Source organism: Molothrus aeneus, chromosome 7 (assembly GCF_037042795.1).
Source record: "Molothrus aeneus isolate 106 chromosome 7, BPBGC_Maene_1.0, whole genome shotgun sequence".
Lineage (NCBI taxonomy): Eukaryota > Metazoa > Chordata > Aves > Passeriformes > Icteridae > Molothrus > Molothrus aeneus.
This window is the reverse complement of record NC_089652.1, coordinates 12050357-12069256: the sequence shown is the minus strand read 5'-3', so window position 1 is coordinate 12069256 and position 18900 is coordinate 12050357. Positions and strand designations below refer to the sequence as shown.

Sequence of the window (18900 nt, the reverse complement as noted above, 5' to 3'; positions counted from 1 at the left end):
CCAGTATCACAGATACCTTCCATTCACAAGCATAATGAGCTTGGATGCCAAGATAAACCAATGAAATGCAGACCTCTTAAATGTCAGTAGCATCTGAGGTAGCAAAAATGCATTTCTAGAGCAAATTCCATTCTGCTAAGTAGCATTAGCGTTTGCATATTGACCCTGTTTTTTTAAAGTTTGTCCTGATTATGGCATCAATTTTGTCTTGTTTGGAGGGAACATGGAAGAGCTTTCTTGTTACACCAAGAAGTTAACAAAATATGCTGTAGTGCTAAAAGAAGTGAGTGTACACTGTGGTGTACATACAGTTGATGAATTTTCTGCATAAGCTGAGAAGTGCAAAGCTGGATTTGGGGAGAAAAAAGGACAAGTTTGTTTTCATAAGATGCGGAAGATAAATGTCTCTCTTTACTTTTTAGATATAATGGTCAGTGGGAGCTTGGCCAGGAGGTGTTGGAGGACATAATTTACAGAGCACAGCTTGAACTCTACTCACAGCCCCTGCTGGTAAGAAACAATCCACTGTGATTTATGGGCCTGGTTAAGAGCAGTATGGAAGTGTTTCTGAAGTGGGCTGGTAATGAAAGCTTTTGTGTCCATTCACTGCACAATCAAATGCAAGTGATTTGTTAACAGCTGGTGTTTGCAACGTGGCTATTTATACCATACTTTTTCTGCTGAGTATTAAGCCAGGGTGTTGGGATCTTCTAGGACTCATTGAGACTGAAAGCTAGGATTTTGCTAATATATTATAGTTGGCTCAAAATGTTTGTTGTTTTGACATAAGCCGCTGATGAGTGGTTCAAAGAAGCTTAACTGAATAGTTGTATGTTACAGGGCATTGGTTGCAAAAAAGGTGTTTTCTTTGCTTCTAGACCTGCATTAGGGTTGAGAATAAGCTGTGGATTTTAACTGATAACAAAGTAGAGAAAGCAACAGCAGGATGCAGCTGAAAGTGAAAAGGAGCTCCAGTCTCAGAGTCAATGCCAGATTTTGTTTGATAAAAGTCACATAAATCCTAATCTTTACCTTGTTTGGAGGACCAGCAGTAAAATGAAGTAGTTCTCATCGGGGTGGGGATTTCTTCAGTTTTCACCGTATTTGCTGTTCCAATCACGAAAAAAGAGAAATGGGGAAAGTGGTGAAACTGGGCTGGATGCAGGTGGATGTGATTGGGAAGGATGAGAAGGCTGAAAGAGAGAAAGGAGAAATTTTTGTCAGATGTAGGAATGAGAATCAAAAGAAGAGGGAAAATTAAGAAGAATAAAGTACATTAGATTGCTGTTTCAGTTTCTGCATCAGAATTGTGGCTAGAAGCCTTTAGTCCTCCTCTGAACTAACAGCAGTAAAATGTCACTGCTTTTTACATAACTGACGAAGGAGCGGATTGGCAAAATCTTTTTATGTGGCAATCTGAGATCACTCTTTTCTGAACTAAATTGCATAAAATTATTCTCCAAAGGTATTAATATTGGCTGTACAATTTATCTACAGGCTTTCTGACACTGCTGCATTTAAAATGCCTGCTATCCATTGAATTATTATAATAGTTGGTTTCTTTTGGAACTGACTCATCACTCCATCAGATTGAAAGTTTTAAATTAAATATTGAACCTGCTGAATTGGCCATCCTATCAAACTACTACACTTGAAAAGCGTGTAGGAGCATCTGGAACTTGATGATATGACAATTTTTAGTTTTCATTGTTCATTTTTAATCAGTTTGTCCTTAGAGATTACTTCTAGTTGTACGAATCTTCTAGAATGTCTTTGTTTTTTTTCTAAAGCTCTTATTGATTCTCTATCCCATTGTTTGTGACATCATGATATCACCAATTTTTACCCCTTCCTGGTTGTCAGGTTTTTCCTGCATATGCATGTAGGCCTATTCAGAGAGGTGTTTTTTTTTAAATACTCTGATCATTGCCTGCTTCCTGTCTTGTTTTACTAGCATTTTTTTAAAAGTAGGTTGAAGAAATTGTCCATTTTATTAAAATAATTACCTGCATGTCTTTTCCCTAATGCTGTTTATTCAAGCAATTTGACATTTTCAAAGATTGGAGCCCTTTGCTCTCCTTGCATTCTTCACGAGTTGTGTATAATTTAGCAGCAGTATAAAATTCTGTGTTTTAAACCTAAAACTACTAGTGCCAAATAACTATCATCTGGGAAGCTTCACAGGAAAGTTGCTAAGTTCAGCTTCTGCCTAGGATTTCCTAAGAGCAGCAAATTCTTTGAAGTCTATTTAATATTAAGGCAAACCCCCACATTAGGTTTATTTTTAGATACCTGTTTTCAGGTACCTATTTGTGTAGTTATGGGAATACCATCAGTCATCATTAAAATGAGGAACATCATGATCCCTGTGTTTGTTTCTTTGAGAAATATTTTTGACCATTTAGTGGATCCATGCTCTTATTTACTTAGGGTTTTACTGCCTGTAGAAAAAAACCCTAAGCTTTAAAAAAAACCCAAGTGGAAAAAGAGCATCAGAAAGCTGTGAAATATCTGTAATGTAGAAGTGGTCTTCTATCAATCATTCTTATACAGAGACTGCAGTGGAAAGGGTAGGAATTAACACAAGTGAAAAGCCTTTTCTGGCTTAAGAAAAGTATTTCTGTTAACAAACACTGGGTACTGGTCAAGAAACCTGAGTTTCTACAGAGCCAAACTAATCACCAAGTGTCAGAATTAGTAGCACCTTGGACCTGGGGAGCAGACCAGTTCCAGTCAGTCTTTGCCTCTGAACAAAGCGTTCTGCATGCTTTTCAGACACAGAAATCCCAGTCTTCAGAGCACAGACACACAGGTTTTCCAAGTCCAGGAACCATGGATCAGCAAGTCCCTGTTGTGACAGCAGCTTTATCCAATGTATTTTATTGATGCACTTAGTGCTCTTATTGAATGTTCTTTCCTTAGAGCTCCTTTCTGGTAGGCAAGAGTGGATATCTGGCCTGAAACCAACCTTCCTTTGTCATTGATAACTGCAGACTTGGCTTGCCAAGTCTGAATTGTGCTGTGTGTTTGTTTTCCTGCCTTTTCAGGGCTGGATTAGACATCGTGAGCAAGTGTTTTTGCATCCTGAAAGATCATGGTTTTGAGGGTGTTTTTGTCAGACAAGGACTGTGACTCATTCAGACTGGTTGTTTAGATTGTTTCAAAGATTTACTGTTGCATTGATTTTTGTCTCCATATGGTTTTCCTCAGTCCCCAGAAGTACAGTTTGTGCTGCTAGAAAGGGCCAGCTGTTAAAAGGTTCAACAAGCAGAAATGCTCTGTCACGATTCCTGTCTTAGTGCAGAAGTCTTTTGCTATGGATTTTTAGATTTTTTTTGTATACTGACAAGAGTATCTATTCAAAAAAGGTAGCAGCTCCAGTGAGTAGAAGATTTTGGAAAATCAAGGTGTGTTCATTTTATGGGTTGTGGTTTAGGGGGGATTTTGAAGCTTTAAGTAACACTTTGTGTGCATCAGCTTTGTTACTGTTGAATATTGTATATGCCATAGAGAAGCAGTTTGCTTTTCTGGAGCTGGTACACAAGTTCACTTTTTTTGAACAATTTACTTGTAAAGTAAGAGACATTGCTGAAAGTTGTTTTTGTCTTTTTTAAAGTAAACCTCTAATCCCAAAAGCATTTTATGGGAAACTCAAAGAAGCAATTAAAACATCAAAGTCAAAAGAAGTCACTTCTCCTCAAAGCTCAAAACATAACTTCTGACTTTATAATAGGCTATTACACTCATCTTTATTAAACCTATTTTAATTGTATTTTAATAACTTGATGTTCATAGCTTAGGTTGCATTTTTTTTCCCTTAAATAAATCTTGCAAGTACCTGCAGTCTAATCCTCTTGGTTAGGTTCTGTTTGGCTTGTTTTTAGGGAGGAATGGGGAGCGTTATAGGGAAAGGGTGGTGGAAATCAGCCCTGTCCCCCTGGCACAAGGCCACTGGCTGTTTGCATTGGCTTGAGCTGTGACTTAGTTATATTGACACCCTTGTCATAAAACATAAATGGTATTTGCCTTGTCATATTGCAGTCTCTTCTGGAGGGAGACCTTCCTGTATATGTTGTTAACATCTGTCACTACAGATGGCAAAGATAGAACAAAATTAATTACCTGAAAAAAATGGAGAAAATTAACTCTGGTTTTGCAAATAGGTTTATGATGAGCTTTTCCATGTAATCAAACTTGAATCCTGGGCATGGGGTCATTGAGGGGAATCTGACATAATTACCAATTCTTACTTGTTCTCCTTTCTGTATCCAGCAGGAGATCCAATATTGCCATTAGTGCAGTCAAGGACAGTAGTAGTACAGCATCTTACTTTTGTCTTAGGTTGCAAATGCCATGAAGAATTCGCTGCCTTTTGATGCTCCTGATGCATCACAAGAAGGCCAGAAGGTACTGAAAGTAGAAGTTACTCCAACAGTTCCAAGAATTTCTCGGAGTGCTATTACTACAGCTTCCATCCGTCGTCATCGCTGGAGGAGAGAAGGTGAGCTTTCTCTGCCAGGAGCACATATTACTACCTACTGTAATCATCATCATCACTGTAATCTGGCTTCTGAGTTTGAATGTTTACAGAACATTGAGGGGGGGGCTTTTTGTTTGTTTGTTTTTAAAAGTGATACTCCATAATAGTATATAATACTTTACATCTTCAGAGCACTGCATGAACATGAATATTTTGGGTGTTTGTTTTGGTTTCGATTTTGTGATAAACTGTGAGGTAGATGAGGAAATGGAGAAACTGGAAAATGTTTATTAAGACTTCTTTTTTCTCCATGTAACACTGTGTGAAATTGTAGGGATAAAGTGTGACTTAGAATTTGAGTTCTTTGTTTAATCTGCACTAAAACTCAACTGCTTCCCATTTTAAATAGCTCAGGGAATGAATGCTAACATCCAGACCTAAATAGGATTCCAGCTGCCTAAAGCTACTGATGGCAGTGGGAGAGTGACAAACTGAACATCACACCTGCCATCATATGGCCCAGTTTATTGGGGAGCTCTAAAATAGGTTTGGATAGTTTAGAATTAGTCTTTCCTCAGTGTGTACTTAGATTATATGGAAGTGTGCTTGACTGTATGAAGAAAAAAAAAGTAGCGATCTTTACCTTGATGTGATGACATCTTCAGTGTAGGTGTAGCAAAAAACTTGCTTTGAAATCACTTTGTCTGCTTTTAAAGCTTTGTTACATCATGTATAAAAGATTAGTTTTAAAAGCTGCATAAATCAATGAAGGTAAAAAGGAGAATAACATAAGAATCAACTGAGAGTAAAAAGTCTGCAAACAGGAATTGCATATTTTCCTGTGGTACATTTCTTTCCCCTTTTATTTTTTATTATTCTTCTTGGTCACGTGCAAGAGGATTTGATGACCTCTGGTCGTCAGCTGAATCAGGATGTCCAGGACAAGAAGTAGCTGTCTCCTGTTTTCAGGACTCTGCGTCGTGTTTGTCTTCACTGTAGTTCTATTCAGCCATTCTACTCATTTGCTGGTCTCTGGTCTACAGTACAGCCCACCTGTCCCTTTCTGTGGATGTTCTCACCACTTCTAACTCCGCATGGGCAGTGTTTTGTGTTTGTTCCATGTCAGCATAAACTTTCTATTTTCCCTGCCTGGGTTGGAATGCCAAGAAAGGAATAGAAAAGCACTAAAATGTTATATGTTGAATCCCAGATGGCTTTGACTTCTCAATCGAGGCTGACTCAAGCATTCCTGGCTCACCGATCCAACACGGCTGCACAGACCTAGGGATCAAACGTGAGCAAGAGGGGGAGGTGCTGCTGCGCAGGACCCCTGAGCATGGCTTCCCGGAGCCCACCTTGGCAGCAGCCACAACAGAGGGTAGGACAGAGATGAGGAGGCAGAAGTCAGTGAGGCAGTTGCTGGAGGAGGATCCTGGCTCCCTATCCCCAAGCAGAACTTCTTTCCATTCTAGTGTGTGTTTCCGCTATCCCAGGGTGTATTAGCTTTCTTTGCAATACACACATCCCCTATATACCTAACATCAGGTCAGGAACTACCTTTTGTTATCATGTGGGCTGGCCTGGGGCTTGCATCTGTGGTGAAACACTGCTTGGCATGGCACAAAAAAAAAAAAAAAGAAAAAGACAGGGGTAATATCCAAGAGCTTTGGGATTGCTTGGAAAGTCTCTATTACTGAGCATGTTTAATCTGATATTAAGAAGAAAAAATATGCACCAGATGAACATGAATCTAGCACTGAAAAGTAGACAGTACAGAATATAAATGGATTTGGCTCCATTTTAGTTAAAATAGTGTCTTGTTAGTCTGCAGTTTTTAAGTTTTCAAGAATGAAGTCTCCTGTTGCCATTGAAAGTCAAACCTATCTAAAACAGGTATACAATTACTGATGTTTTATTTGTCAGTCATCTTTTCATTGAAATGTCATATTTGTACAACTCATTTAGAACTGGCTGCTCTACAAGCACCAGAAAAGTGCTTGTGTTATCAGGAAGAAATTATAAAAACTTTAGAAACCATTACTCTTTCGTTCTTAGTTGTGCTGTCCACACAAATGCTGTAGGGCTTCAGAGGTCTGCTTGGCAGCCAAGAATAGCAGATAGAGTAGGTGGTAGAATTTTATTTAAGTTCTTCTACTTTTGAGTAAAGAGGATTTCCTTGATGAAAGACATAGTTTCAAGTACCGAACTTGAATCATGATTTCTCCTCAGAGATGAGAATTAATTTCTTACAGATTTAACTGAACATATTTTCAAGTACTCTCCTATCTTAAGCCTTCTTCTGTATGTGAACTTTGGTGTTTCCAGCCTCTATAAGGACATTAGTTGATCATGAATAAGATTTATTTGCACATTCAGATATGGGCTACTTTTCTTCTTCAGATTTGTTTTTCAGGAAACAATCTAGAGAATTTGGAGACTTAATTTTAGAATCACAGAAGCATTAAACTTAAACAAAGTTGCTATCCAGCAATAAAGAGTAGAAGAGAGTGGCATAAAAATATTTAGTGCAGGTTTTTAATCTACTTGGTGCATTGTGAATTTGAGCATGCTCAGTAAATGATCCTGTCTTCTCTTAAACTCACTTTCTACTTGATCTTACTCTGTTTTATAACTCTTTGCATGTGCATGACTTGAAGGATATAGAGAAGTCCTGAGCTGCAGAGAACTTTCTGGGACAGACAGGAAGTGGGAAGAGAAGTTGATAAAGATGATGCATTTTAGTCTTGTTTGAAGCCATTGATATAATATGGCATATTATTGGATATATATATCCATATCATTCCACATTCTCTGCTTCAGTACAAATGGATTGAATACCATTTACTTCTGTAACATTAGCAATGTATAATTACATTCTTGATCCAACTGAGTATTCCAGCTGATAGCATCTGGGAGAATGCCAAGGAAAGGAGTTTGCCTTGATTATTGACATAAAATTGTGGATGTATATCCAGGGTTCTGTTTGTTTTCTAATGCTGATTTCACAAAAAGCTTCAGCCAGAAAATTCTTTCTTACAAATACCAGTTTGATGTCAAACAGCACAAGGAAAGACTGATCACTTGTAATGACTTTTCAATCTTCAGGTAGAGGAAGGATAAACATGCTAAAAGTCATTTTAAAAAGGTGTATAAAACCCCTTCTTCAGATCAGTGTTTTGACCCCTTTAGTAGAAAGAGACAAGACTTCAGGGATAACTCAGTAATGCAGTGCAAGCTATTCTGCTTCTGGGTGATTGCAGCTGCGGTTTTGTGCATTATTTTGGGTCAGCGGAGAACACTGAGTCTGTATCTAAAGTACTAGTTGTGTATATGTACAAATAGCAAATTATTTGAGGACAGATTTATTCTGATAAGGAACAGTGGGAGTCTTGAATACACACTGTAGTGCAATGGATATGATTTCTGTTGGGTTGCACTGTCACTTTCTCTTTTGGCCTTAAAATAAAGAGCATTTCGAAGGGAGTAGATTTTTAGATTTTATTTCCTTTTGAAATTCTTATTGGTCTATTGGAACATAAACAAAACAAAAAACCAAACAAACAAAAAAAAGAGAAAACTTCATCATTACATCATTCTGTTTTCCTTCCCAGAGTATGTAAGGACTCAAACATTTTTATTATTTCTGAGGGCAGTTTTTAGAGGAAAAATAATATGTATTAGGAAAAGAATGTGTTTGCTGAATTACTTTAATCCCATTGGGAACCTCTGTAGGTATGTGGGTCTGACTAGAAAGAAACTCTCTTGCATGTTATCTTCTCTATCTTCTTCATTTTTGAGCACTGCTGAGCAGCTTGGGCCTCTGTATAGTTGCAGCAACCAAAAGCTTGCAACAACCCCTCTCAGTCTTATCTTTAAGTCTCCTATGCATAAAATGCCACTTTTTCAGTGTGACTGCTTCACAGTCCCTGAATAGGACATGTGCTTCAGCATCCTGTTACTCAGCAATGCTTTAACATAAACTTTGAAAACTACTGATGTTCTTTTAATAATAAAAATCTTAGCAGTGTTGTCTGGAGACAACTTCTTACAAGTTCCACATCTTTATGTTGAATAAGAAGGGCTTGAGAGGGGGCTTCAGCTGCTTCTCTTGCTGCTTGTAACTGAATATGCTTTCATCCAGCTTTGCATGGTTATATTAAAGAAACATAAATGTTGGTTAATTGAAAAAGTGGTCTTGCTTTTGGTATGTTCCAGTAATGTCTGACTTTTATCAGTAACTTTGATTGTGTGTGGGAAGGTTGGAGGGGGGAATGTCAGTGTGGATTGTGGATAAAATATATCACTGTCTAGTGTAAGCAAAGACAGGTATGTGTCAAGGAGAAGAAGAAGGCCTAGTTTTACCAAACAAGGTGGTCAGGAAGTGGGGAAGGTACGTGCATTTAAAATATGGTTAGGGGAAGCTAAAGCAAGTAACACAGCCTTCATTTTAATAGTTGCTCTGGATCTAAGGACCTTCTTTTTCTAAGGCAAAAGGCTTAACCGAGGAAGAAGGACTGCAGTAACATGAACTATGTTATTTTTCTGCTTCTGGGAGGCCAGTGAGTCAAATAGAACTATTGAAAACTACAGAATCATCTCTCATTGCGTTGTTTTGAGAGAGGCTGAGAGTGGTTTGAATTGGAGATGTCTAAATATCTTTTGTAAGCCGATACACAGTGATGGTAATTCCAGGGCAAAGTTTCCTGAAAAGAAGTAGTAAATGTAGAGCAGAGTAATGAAACCTCCCTGTAAAGTTTTGGGTTTGCATTACACCTCAGAAGTGTGAAATGGGATCAGGCTGTATTCCTGCTACACAGAGGCAGCTACAACACCAAAAGCGCTTTCTGTCTGTTCTGTTTGCCACGATGTAAAATGTTCCTTAGCTAACACTCAGCATGAGAGAATGAGCTTCCACTCAAATATTAGACTCTCTCAAATACTTGCCGCCATGTTTTTCCCATTCTGCAAAAAAGATTTAAATGTCTTTGCTTGGCAGCAAGTGGGTTCAACAATCTTTAACAGTAGAGCACCACAGTGGCTTTAGCTGGGCTGGATCTGTATTTCTCCAAATAATCACACTCTACTGCTTTTACAAAGAAAGGCAAAATTCTTGTAGTCTGAGTGACTCCTTTTTTGCTAACATGGTTAAAATTTACGCCTTTTTCTTATTGAAATGAGATACACAGAGCAAAAACTGTTGCTCCATTTTTAGTTTTGAAATTTGAATGCTGCTCAGTTTTCTACTAAAACAAAAACTTCTGAGAACTTGGAGCTTAGAAAAAAGCTGGAATAAGATTAAAAGATAAAAAATATTTGTGTGCAGCCCTAATCATATTTTAAGCCTAAAAATAAGGATTTAAGAAATAATATTGTAATGCTTTTATTTTCCTTTTAGATTCTAGTCAAAAGCACAGTTCTATAATATAAAGTGTTTCAGAGATTTAATTTCTCTTAATGCAAGGGTTTCCTTTTTTTTTCCTCTGAAAAATGTAGGTGTTGAGATAAAAGCAAATATGGTAGAAATACCTGGATGGGTTTGCTGTAAATTCAAGGAGGATTGAATTTTGGAGAAGAGAGAACTAGGAATTAGGTTAATCTCCAATAGAAAGTATGGTCACGTTGTTCACAGTGCGAGCTACACACAAGAGAAGCCTTCTACCTCTGCTGGAACATTGTGATTGTTAGACTAGGAAGTGGCCTAATTCTGAAGCTTACTGAGCACTCACGAGTACTTACTCTGACTGAAAGAGATACTTAGATCTTGCCTCAAAATAGGATAAAAATAGACTGAAAGGGTGCTGGGTTTGTTTTAGTTTGGTTTTTTTAACAGCATGTAGTAGGAGAATGGGTAGTAGTAGTACCTGCAGACCAAGCTAAAACAAATTAGCCAAATAGGGCCCAATTCTTGTTTATAGACAAAGTTTGGGACCAATATTCTGACTGATAAAAGTATTACAGATGAAAGGCTAATCAAGCTCAGGGAGCACTTACTGTTAGACTCTGTTAAATATGGCAGGAAAATTGGCTGAGAATCCAAAAAAAAATAGGCAAGTGGAATCCAAGCGGATTAGCAAATGAGGTTTGTTTTGATGTTCTGTGCACATCTTTGTCTTCATGTAACTTGAATGCATTCTCTGTTTTCTGATTGGTTTGGGGATTTTTTGGTTGCTTCTTTTTTTCTTAATAGATACTGAAGGTGTAAATGGAAGAGAGGAGTCTGTAAACCTTAATGATGCTGATGAAGGATTTTCATCAGGAGCTTCCCTCAGCAGCCAGCCAGCTGGGACCAAACCTGTATCCTCTGTATCCCAGAAGAGCAGCTTAAGGAAAACAGCAAGTGGGCGTTCGGCTAAGGAGAAAGAAAGCTCTTCTGCAGCAAAATCCAATGAGAGCCCTCGGGATTCAGTAGCCCGAAAGCAGTACACGCACCAATCGTCTGACCTGGATGGAGATGTAATTGAGATGACACCTACTAAGAAACACCTCAGCCTGCCTGCTGGGCAGGTGGTGCCAAAAGCCAACAGTCTGGGCCTGATCAGGACCGCCAGTGCTTCCTCCAGTAAATCATTTGACTATGTGAATGGCAGTCAGGCAGGCTCCAGTGTTGGAGCTGGCACAGAGGGTTTTACCAGTTTAGCGGCTGGCAACACCAATCGGTTTTCAACTATCAGTCTACAGGAGGACCGGCTAGGCCAAGCTGGGGAAGGTAAAGATCTCCTTTCCCCAGGAGCTCCCCTAACCAAGCAGTCTCGATCTCCAAGTTTCAATATGCAGCTGATATCCCAGGTGTAACTTTGACTCCCTTCCTTAGTATTCCCTCTTCCCCCTTAATCCCTGGCAAGTTCATCCTTAGGCAAAACATGAACCATCATCCCACAGTGTGAAAATACTGACTGTTGTGATCTCGTTTCATTTGGTTTAGCTATCATACTGTATTACTGAAACAGCAATAATTCTTCCCTCACCTTCATCCTCCTTCCCCCTTGTAAACATGGTTGTGAAGCAGTATATCATGTACTGTACGCCTTTTTCCATGCCTTCCTTTCTCTTTGGGTGATGTGCAATCCATCGTAGGCTGATCAGTCCCATTTCAACACTGTGAGACTGGAGACACCGGCGGAAATGGTGAATGTGATCCCTATGAGATGATGCTTTGGCTTTGTTAAGAAATAGAAACGGGTTTGTTTTCTCGGTCTACAGTACTGCAAAGACTACTGGATCCTGACTTGTCTTTCTCAGAACCAGGAGTGCCTCAGAGATTCTAGTGTGACTTTGGACCTCTCTGAGTCTGTGCAATCAATTCTGGGGAGGGGATTGTCATTGCTGCTCCTGGCTGCCTACAGCACTTTTTTCATTAAATGAGGGTAGTTTTTTCTTGACTGCCCCCAGTCTCTCATCCCAGAAGCTTTTGATGTTCAGCAACTGAGACATGCATATTAAGAAGCTGTATTCCCTCGGAGACAGGATTGTAGGTTGATAATGTAGGTTACAATGCACTTCTAATGGCGTTGTAGCCATTTGTAATGTTACATGTCTTCCCCTCCAGGACACAGGGTCATTCTGCATTTAGACTAAAAGTTAGACACCACCATGCTGTTAAAGCAATTTGGTTTGTAAGTGGGAAGGAGACACTACTTCCCCAGGAAATAATGGCTAGCTCTGCTTCATTTTTGTTGTTGCTGTTTTTGTTGTGAGGTGCTGATCACCGAATTGAAAGGTGTATTCGGGTAAAGAGTATTTCTCAGGCTGCTGTCTTTTGTACCATGGCTGTTGGGACACCCCCACCCCTTTCAGCTACTTTCTCAATGTCCCTGAATTCAGTGGTGGAGTCATTTGAGGAATCCTATAGTTCAGACAGACCATACTCTCAAGGTGCTGTCTCAGGGATAGAGACAATATTTTGCTAGGAACACTGAAGTTTCAATGTGAAATGCTTTTGTAGCAATGCCGTTTGTGCAAAGGGGTACTGACAGTCCATTTTTTTTTTCCCCCAGAAGGATCACACTTCATTGCCTTGGTATATATAATCTTTTGAGTTTTTTTAACTCTTATTTTTTGTGGATTGGCCCTGCCCTAGAAAATGCAGAACTCGTGCCATTGAGCCAAGCCTCGAATGTATATGACTGGTGTGTGGGCACTGGCTGGTACTTATGTTAGAGGACACTGCTTAGAAGCACATTTCTGGTTACTCTGGAGAATGTTTGTCATTCTCTCTCCATCTCTCTGTATCTCTTTTTGGATTGATAGAAAAGGGGAAAGTTCATCCTCTCTGCTCAAGTCCTGTATGATATCCTGGAAGTTTACAAACCGTAAACCTTCAGGAAAGAGTTACAATTTTTATGCGGGCACTTTTGTTTCACTGTCACTGTGAAGGATAAATGTAAGCAGTTACAAACAGCAGGCTGCATTTGAATGATACTCTTTAAGATATTCAGAACAATGAATGACATGGTGTGGTATTGCTAATAGTTGATTTTGGTGGGGATTTTTTTAAAGCTTTATTTAAAATAGATTTTTTTTTCCAAATTTACATTAAAATTCATTAAAATGTTTCAAGTTTTTTTTGTGGTTTGATGAGTCACTTTGCTAGCCTAGTCTTCATATCATACATTCATAAAGTGAATTTAGTGGCATCTGATGTAGAAATTCAGGTAAAGAGTAAATAGACTCATCAGAAGGAAAACCTGACAGTTTCTAAATGGAAAATAGTTTTTAAGGACCACCAGTCATGCACAAATGGAACTAAGGCAATGCTGAGATGAAGCTACAAGGCTTACATTTCTGTAAAAATGTCAAAAGCTGTATATGGTTAAAATCTTCTTTATAAAATAAAATTTTCCTTGTGGAGACAATTGATAAGTCATGACTGGAAGTACCAAGTTTATACTTTGTAGAGACTATCAGAAAGGAAGTTTGCTTAAATATTTGGGAAGGAGAAGGTCAGGAGTGTCAGGTAATTTTCTAAGAATTACTTAGTTTTAGTATTTTAAAAAGTATAGTTGTTCATTAGCAAGGTTCTCTACTTTCTATATTTGTCATTAGATGCACTTCTCCAGAAGTTTTAGGGCACTTAATTGGCATCAGGTCAAATTTTACAACCTTTTTTAAAAGCAATTTTTTTCTGTGGGGTCCCACACTACAAAAACTATTTCAGAAAAGTGAGACGGCTTTACTGACTTCAGATAGGGAAGTCAAATGTACATGTGTAAATTCAAATTGTCAAAAACTTCAGTCAAACTACCTTTTAAATTATTTTTACACTTCTCATTTTGATCATGTGCCTTTTTTTCTGGTTTCATTCATTGTATTTTGGTTTGTTCTTGTGTATATATACCTACTGCATATCAGTCTATTTAAATAGAGTTCAAATTTATCCCTGTTAAAAATATTATGGTTTCTATCTGCTGATGTGGTACATCTGTGACTTCTCAAAAATTACCCTTTCAGTGCAGTGTTTCAGTTGTGGGAGCTTGTTTTATTGTTTTTCAGCCAAGTACTGTTGAACATTTACCTTCCCAATGGAGTAATCCCAAGTATCTCCAAACCAGCTGTAGTAGGAGGCTCTGCAGTGCTGTGTATCATGTTTATCATTACTGCTGTGTTTCAAAGCACTCTAAGGTGTGGCAAGATCATAGCAAATCTTTATACATTATGTTCAGTGCATCCCAAAGTACTGTGACAGAAATAAAATTTAAAGTGTTTGGGATATGGGTGGAGGGAATAGTTTGCTGGGTTTCTGATTATATATGCTAAAGACTAAACAAAGTACAAAACATACTTAAATTTTCTGACACCTGTGACAAATGTTTAGACTTAAATCAAACCTCCTTATCCTAAATTCACTCTGCTGTCTTCTTTTAGAACATTTGGTACTAGATTTAGATTTCTGCGCTGTTTGAGTGCAACTGCAACATTATAAAAGGACAAGAAGCAGAAAACTATGATTTTCCCCTCCATATATGTGCAAGCATGCACATACATGCAATTCTTAGGTGAGGAAGGGTAGATTCTATATTCTGATGTATCCATATACTTCAGTAGGGAAAAATGAAATGTTCCTTGATACACATCACAATATGCTGTCATTTTGCAATATATTTTTTTTACTTTATCATTTTAAGAAAATACAAAATGTTGGAATTGTGAACTCTAGCTTGATTATCCTTTTCAGGGATTTATTGTGAGCAGCTTTTTGGTTGAAAGGTGTTTGAAAGGTGAAGCATATTTTCATTCAGCAGAGAGCAAAGTGATGCAGTAAAAATACCTATTAAAATTATTGTTGCAAAATGACCGTTTCAATTTCTGTATTATCCCTTTAGTTTTCATTTGGAAAATTTTATAAAATGGATTCTTTGGTATCACTGTCCATTTTAAATGCAGTTTTCTTTGAACACCCTTTCTGATGTGAATTTGAAGTTTTTTAACAGCATACTTCATTCTGTAATGCTGAACATCATGTTGCAGCCAGTAAGCATTAGATCTAGTATTTGTAGTTTGCAAGTGTGTTGGTCTTAAATGCATTTCCAACATACTCCTGCTAGCTTTAACGTAATTAAAGTCATCAATATAGTGAGAAAAAAAAAAAAGATATTTTCTGACAAAGTATTTATTTGCACTACTTATGAATACTGGAGTTTACTGGGACAGGGTTTTTTCTCACCATGTGAGGTTTACTTGTGTGTGAGTAGGTGCATACATTTGTCACGTGTTGACAATCAATTGCCTCAACTGTGTGTATACTGTATGTAAATAGGAACGTATTTTTCAAGATTAAGGGGGAAACCTGCATCTTAGTGGTGGTAAAGCTACTCTGCAGTAAGGTGACCCCAACTCTGCTTTTTGTCTTCAGATACTATGTGGTTTGTTTTACTTCTTTAATGAAGTTTATTAGTGTTCTTGGAAAATTGTAGCTCCAGGGAAATTTTCCTCAATATTTAATGTATAACATGTTCAGAGAATTATATTTTGAAAAATTAATTTTGGAATAGATAATTCTATGCTATGGCTGTATTTTAACCTAAGAGTTTGAACTTGTCCTATTTTATCATGAACCAATGGCTATCTCCTCTAAGTGTTCAGCATTTTAACTTTGGTCACAAACCAGACACGTTTATCTTGGCTTACAAATTTAAATTAATTTGAAGACTAAGAGAGAATCAAGAATAACTTTTTGAATAAAATCATAAAAACCAAGCTGTACAGTATGGGTACTGTGCTCATAATCCTAGAGGAGGTGGGGAAAATAGAGTGGAATATGTTTGAATGAAACGTATGTACTGCACATGAAAGAAATTACTTTGATGTTAGTAGATCTAATAATCTTATCCTTAAATTCTCTCACTGCCAAAGATTTTGCTACCTTGGCATGTTTAACATAACATTAAAGCCATCAGCTAGATGTCATTTGTAACAAATACTTATATCATAGGAATAGTTTTCATCAGAAGAGTAAATGTACCTCTTTTATTTCAGTTTCTTATTTAGGATAATTGCAGGACTAAAGTTGCAAAATATCACTCCTTTTCAAGCATGCAAAGCAAACAAGCCAGATCCTCTGTACTTGCATCACATTCTTGATTTATATAATTTTTTATATTTTATATTATCTTCAGTATTTTAAATGCTATTTGGTTCTAGCATATGGGCCTTAATATCTGTTCATTATTTTTGTTTTTTCCTAACTGACACTTGGATAAACTTTGCTGTTGAAAAGTTTTCTGTTGATGATTCGGGGTAGAAAATCAGGACATGGGTGTTGTGTTAGTGAATACATGTATCAGTCTATCAGAATTTCTGTCATGGCCAGCTGAAGAGACAAAATACTTGCCTGCCTCTTCCACAGTGGTGGAAGATGATGGTGAGCTGTGAGCAACTTGGTTTGTTCCTGAAAATAGTAAGTAGATTTTGCAAGACTGATACTTACCAGGTTTTCCATCTAGTTATTATGAAATTTTATTAATCTTGGAACAAGATTTTAAGACAACTGCCAACCATTTTAGATAAACTTGCTAGTAGGTTTGTCAAGTGTCAAGGCCTGTGATATTAAAAGTTTAGAAGAAAGCTGTGCAAGTCTTAAGGGTACCTTACTGCTTCAGAAAAGGATTAAGAAAAATCTGTCCCATTTTAATCATCTGTATTTGAGATTAAAAGAAAAAAAATACAATTTTGATTCCATCCTTTTACTGATTTTTCTCTGGTCTATATCTTTTCCTGAATTTTATTTAACTGTGTTCATCAGATTTTACCAAAGGTAGTATCTGAGGGACCAGCTGAATTAAAAATGGGTCCATAAATTGTCCCTTCTATCATAAAGGATTCTTAAGATTTTCCTGTGAGGAGCTTGATGGGAACAGATGTATATTAAAGCTTTGTATCCGTACAGTAAAACGTTGCCCTACATTTTACCTTGTGCATGATGAGCAGAGTGATGAGATCAAGTTTTATTGAGCAGCCACTTGGGCATGAGCTCCCAGTGTTTTACAGTCTGTAAGGTTTAAGCGGTTTTAGAGAAGACTGTCTTTGCATTCTGATACAACTTTTTAATAAGTGATTAATAATCTATTCAGGAGTCAACATTCAAATTGCTTTAAAATGTGGTTTGGAATTCTCACAGGTTTTGATTTTAGAGGGCAAAATGGTCAGGGGGAGATTTCTGTTTAGAAGTATCTGCTGGTAAAGTGTCTCTATGGTGCTTTGTCATGGAAACTTCCTTACAAATCAGTAGTGAATCCTATGTGTTTTGAGTCCTCATCCTCCCCAGAACTGACCATGAAACAGAAAAAGTAGAGCAACCTTTTACCTTTAGTTCTAAAACAAATACTTGGGAGTAACACAAATACTGGCTATTGACACTGTTCTTTCTGTTTAGACAGTTACTGTGGTCGTGCTAGAATTTCATGTTATTAGTTTATGAAAAATGCAAGTAGTAAAAACTTTGTGGCTTCAAGTATACAGTAGATGTGAGTTAACAACCACTCAGGATAAATCAACATGTCAAAATAGTAATAGATTCCTAGTACTGGGGTGTGTGATGTGTGTGTGTGTGTGTCAGTGTTCAATGATTACTTCTGTTTTCTTGCACAGAGTACATGCTTTAGGAGTGGGTATTACTAGCTGGTTATTTATGGACAAATACCATATGATTAAATAAAACAGAGTCATTTAACACTTTTTTCATATTGAAGATTCCAGGAAAAAGCTAATAAAGATTTTTAATAATCAGCTGCTCTTAATACATTTTAGATTTACTATGGTAGCTTTTATTTGCTATTAGAAGACCCCAACAGCTAAATTGATATATACGCCATGCTGCATTTTTAAAATTTGTAATTCCTGTACTTGACAATGAGGTTTTTGATCTGTTTTTGTCCTTGTAAGAATACAGGACTTGCTTTCAGTTTTACTAGCAAAAAAAAAAAAAAACCATTCTGCGAGGATTAAAAGATTATTTTCTTACTTTTTTCTTCATACCAGGTTTGTTTCTCTGAACTAAGGTTTCTGAGGATTTTTACTACTTTAGCATTATTTAATCTCATAGAAGGAGCATAAGCAGCACGTAGCCCACTTCTTGTGGACACAAGACTAGGCAAAAGGACATGGCTTGGTGGTGTGAGCCCCTCTTGACCAGCATAGCCCTGCTTGCTGGTGTGAACCCCAGACCTTTGAGATTCGGTACTGGTGAAGGACTAAATCCAACAGGTTTTTAATAACCGTGACCTCTGCTGTATGATGTCTTTTAACCTGGGGACCAGGGAAAGTCTTCATTCTTAGTCCTGAAGAAGGCACGTATTGAAGATCATGTTATTGGTGCATGTAAGCCATTATCTTAACTGTCTTACTGAGCTGGTTCATGCTGTTGACTTGTTGAAATGTGAAATGTAGTTACTATTGACTTTGTAAATACCTGCCAGAGAAGAAATATAATTATTTTAAATCATTGTAAATAGAGATGTATAAAACTCGACACAATCTGCAATGCAGAAAAAATTATATATATATATATAAATATATAAAGATGTTAAATAAATATCGTGCTGTTTCTGAACAGAAATGACTACTTTGTGACTTGCTGGTTTTTAAAGGTGTGATTGAGGCTGGTGCAGGCAGGACGGGCGCTGAGGGCAGCCGTGAGGGGGCTCTGGCGGGCGGCGCTGCTCCGGAACGGGCTCGCGGCGGCTTCGCGTCGCCACAGCGACCGCGGGCACGAGCCGGGGGGCGCGCGCGGGCCCGGCGGCGGAAGTCCCGCCCCGCGGCCGAGGCGGGCTGGGAGCAGGGCGCGGGTTGGCTCTCGCACAGGTCCCTCAAGGCGCAGGGCCCGGGTTGGCTGCCTCGGGGACGGCCCCGGGCTGGCACGTGAGCCCGGTTCCGCCTCCCGCTGCCACCGCTTCTGCCAGGGCGCGGGGAGCGAGCGGGACCCCGGT

At 38.1% G+C, this 18900-nt stretch overlaps 1 protein-coding gene across 2 annotated transcripts in view; it reads left to right on the top strand.

The window, feature by feature from the left end:
* The window catches only part of HYCC2 (hyccin PI4KA lipid kinase complex subunit 2), a 49878-nt gene extending 31345 nt beyond the window's left edge, over positions 1-18533 (top strand). Inside the window, exons 10-13 of one of the 2 annotated variants that reach the window (XM_066553073.1) lie at positions 423-510; positions 4342-4501; positions 5691-5858; positions 10668-18533. In XM_066553073.1, coding sequence (XP_066409170.1) covers positions 423-510; positions 4342-4501; positions 5691-5858; positions 10668-11272 — 1021 coding nt within the window. In that variant the 3' untranslated portion in view covers positions 11273-18533. The remainder of the gene's footprint in view (positions 1-422; positions 511-4341; positions 4502-5690; positions 5859-10667) is intronic. The other variant, XM_066553071.1, reaches the window with a different exon arrangement.
* The last annotated feature ends 367 nt before the right edge of the window (positions 18534-18900 follow it).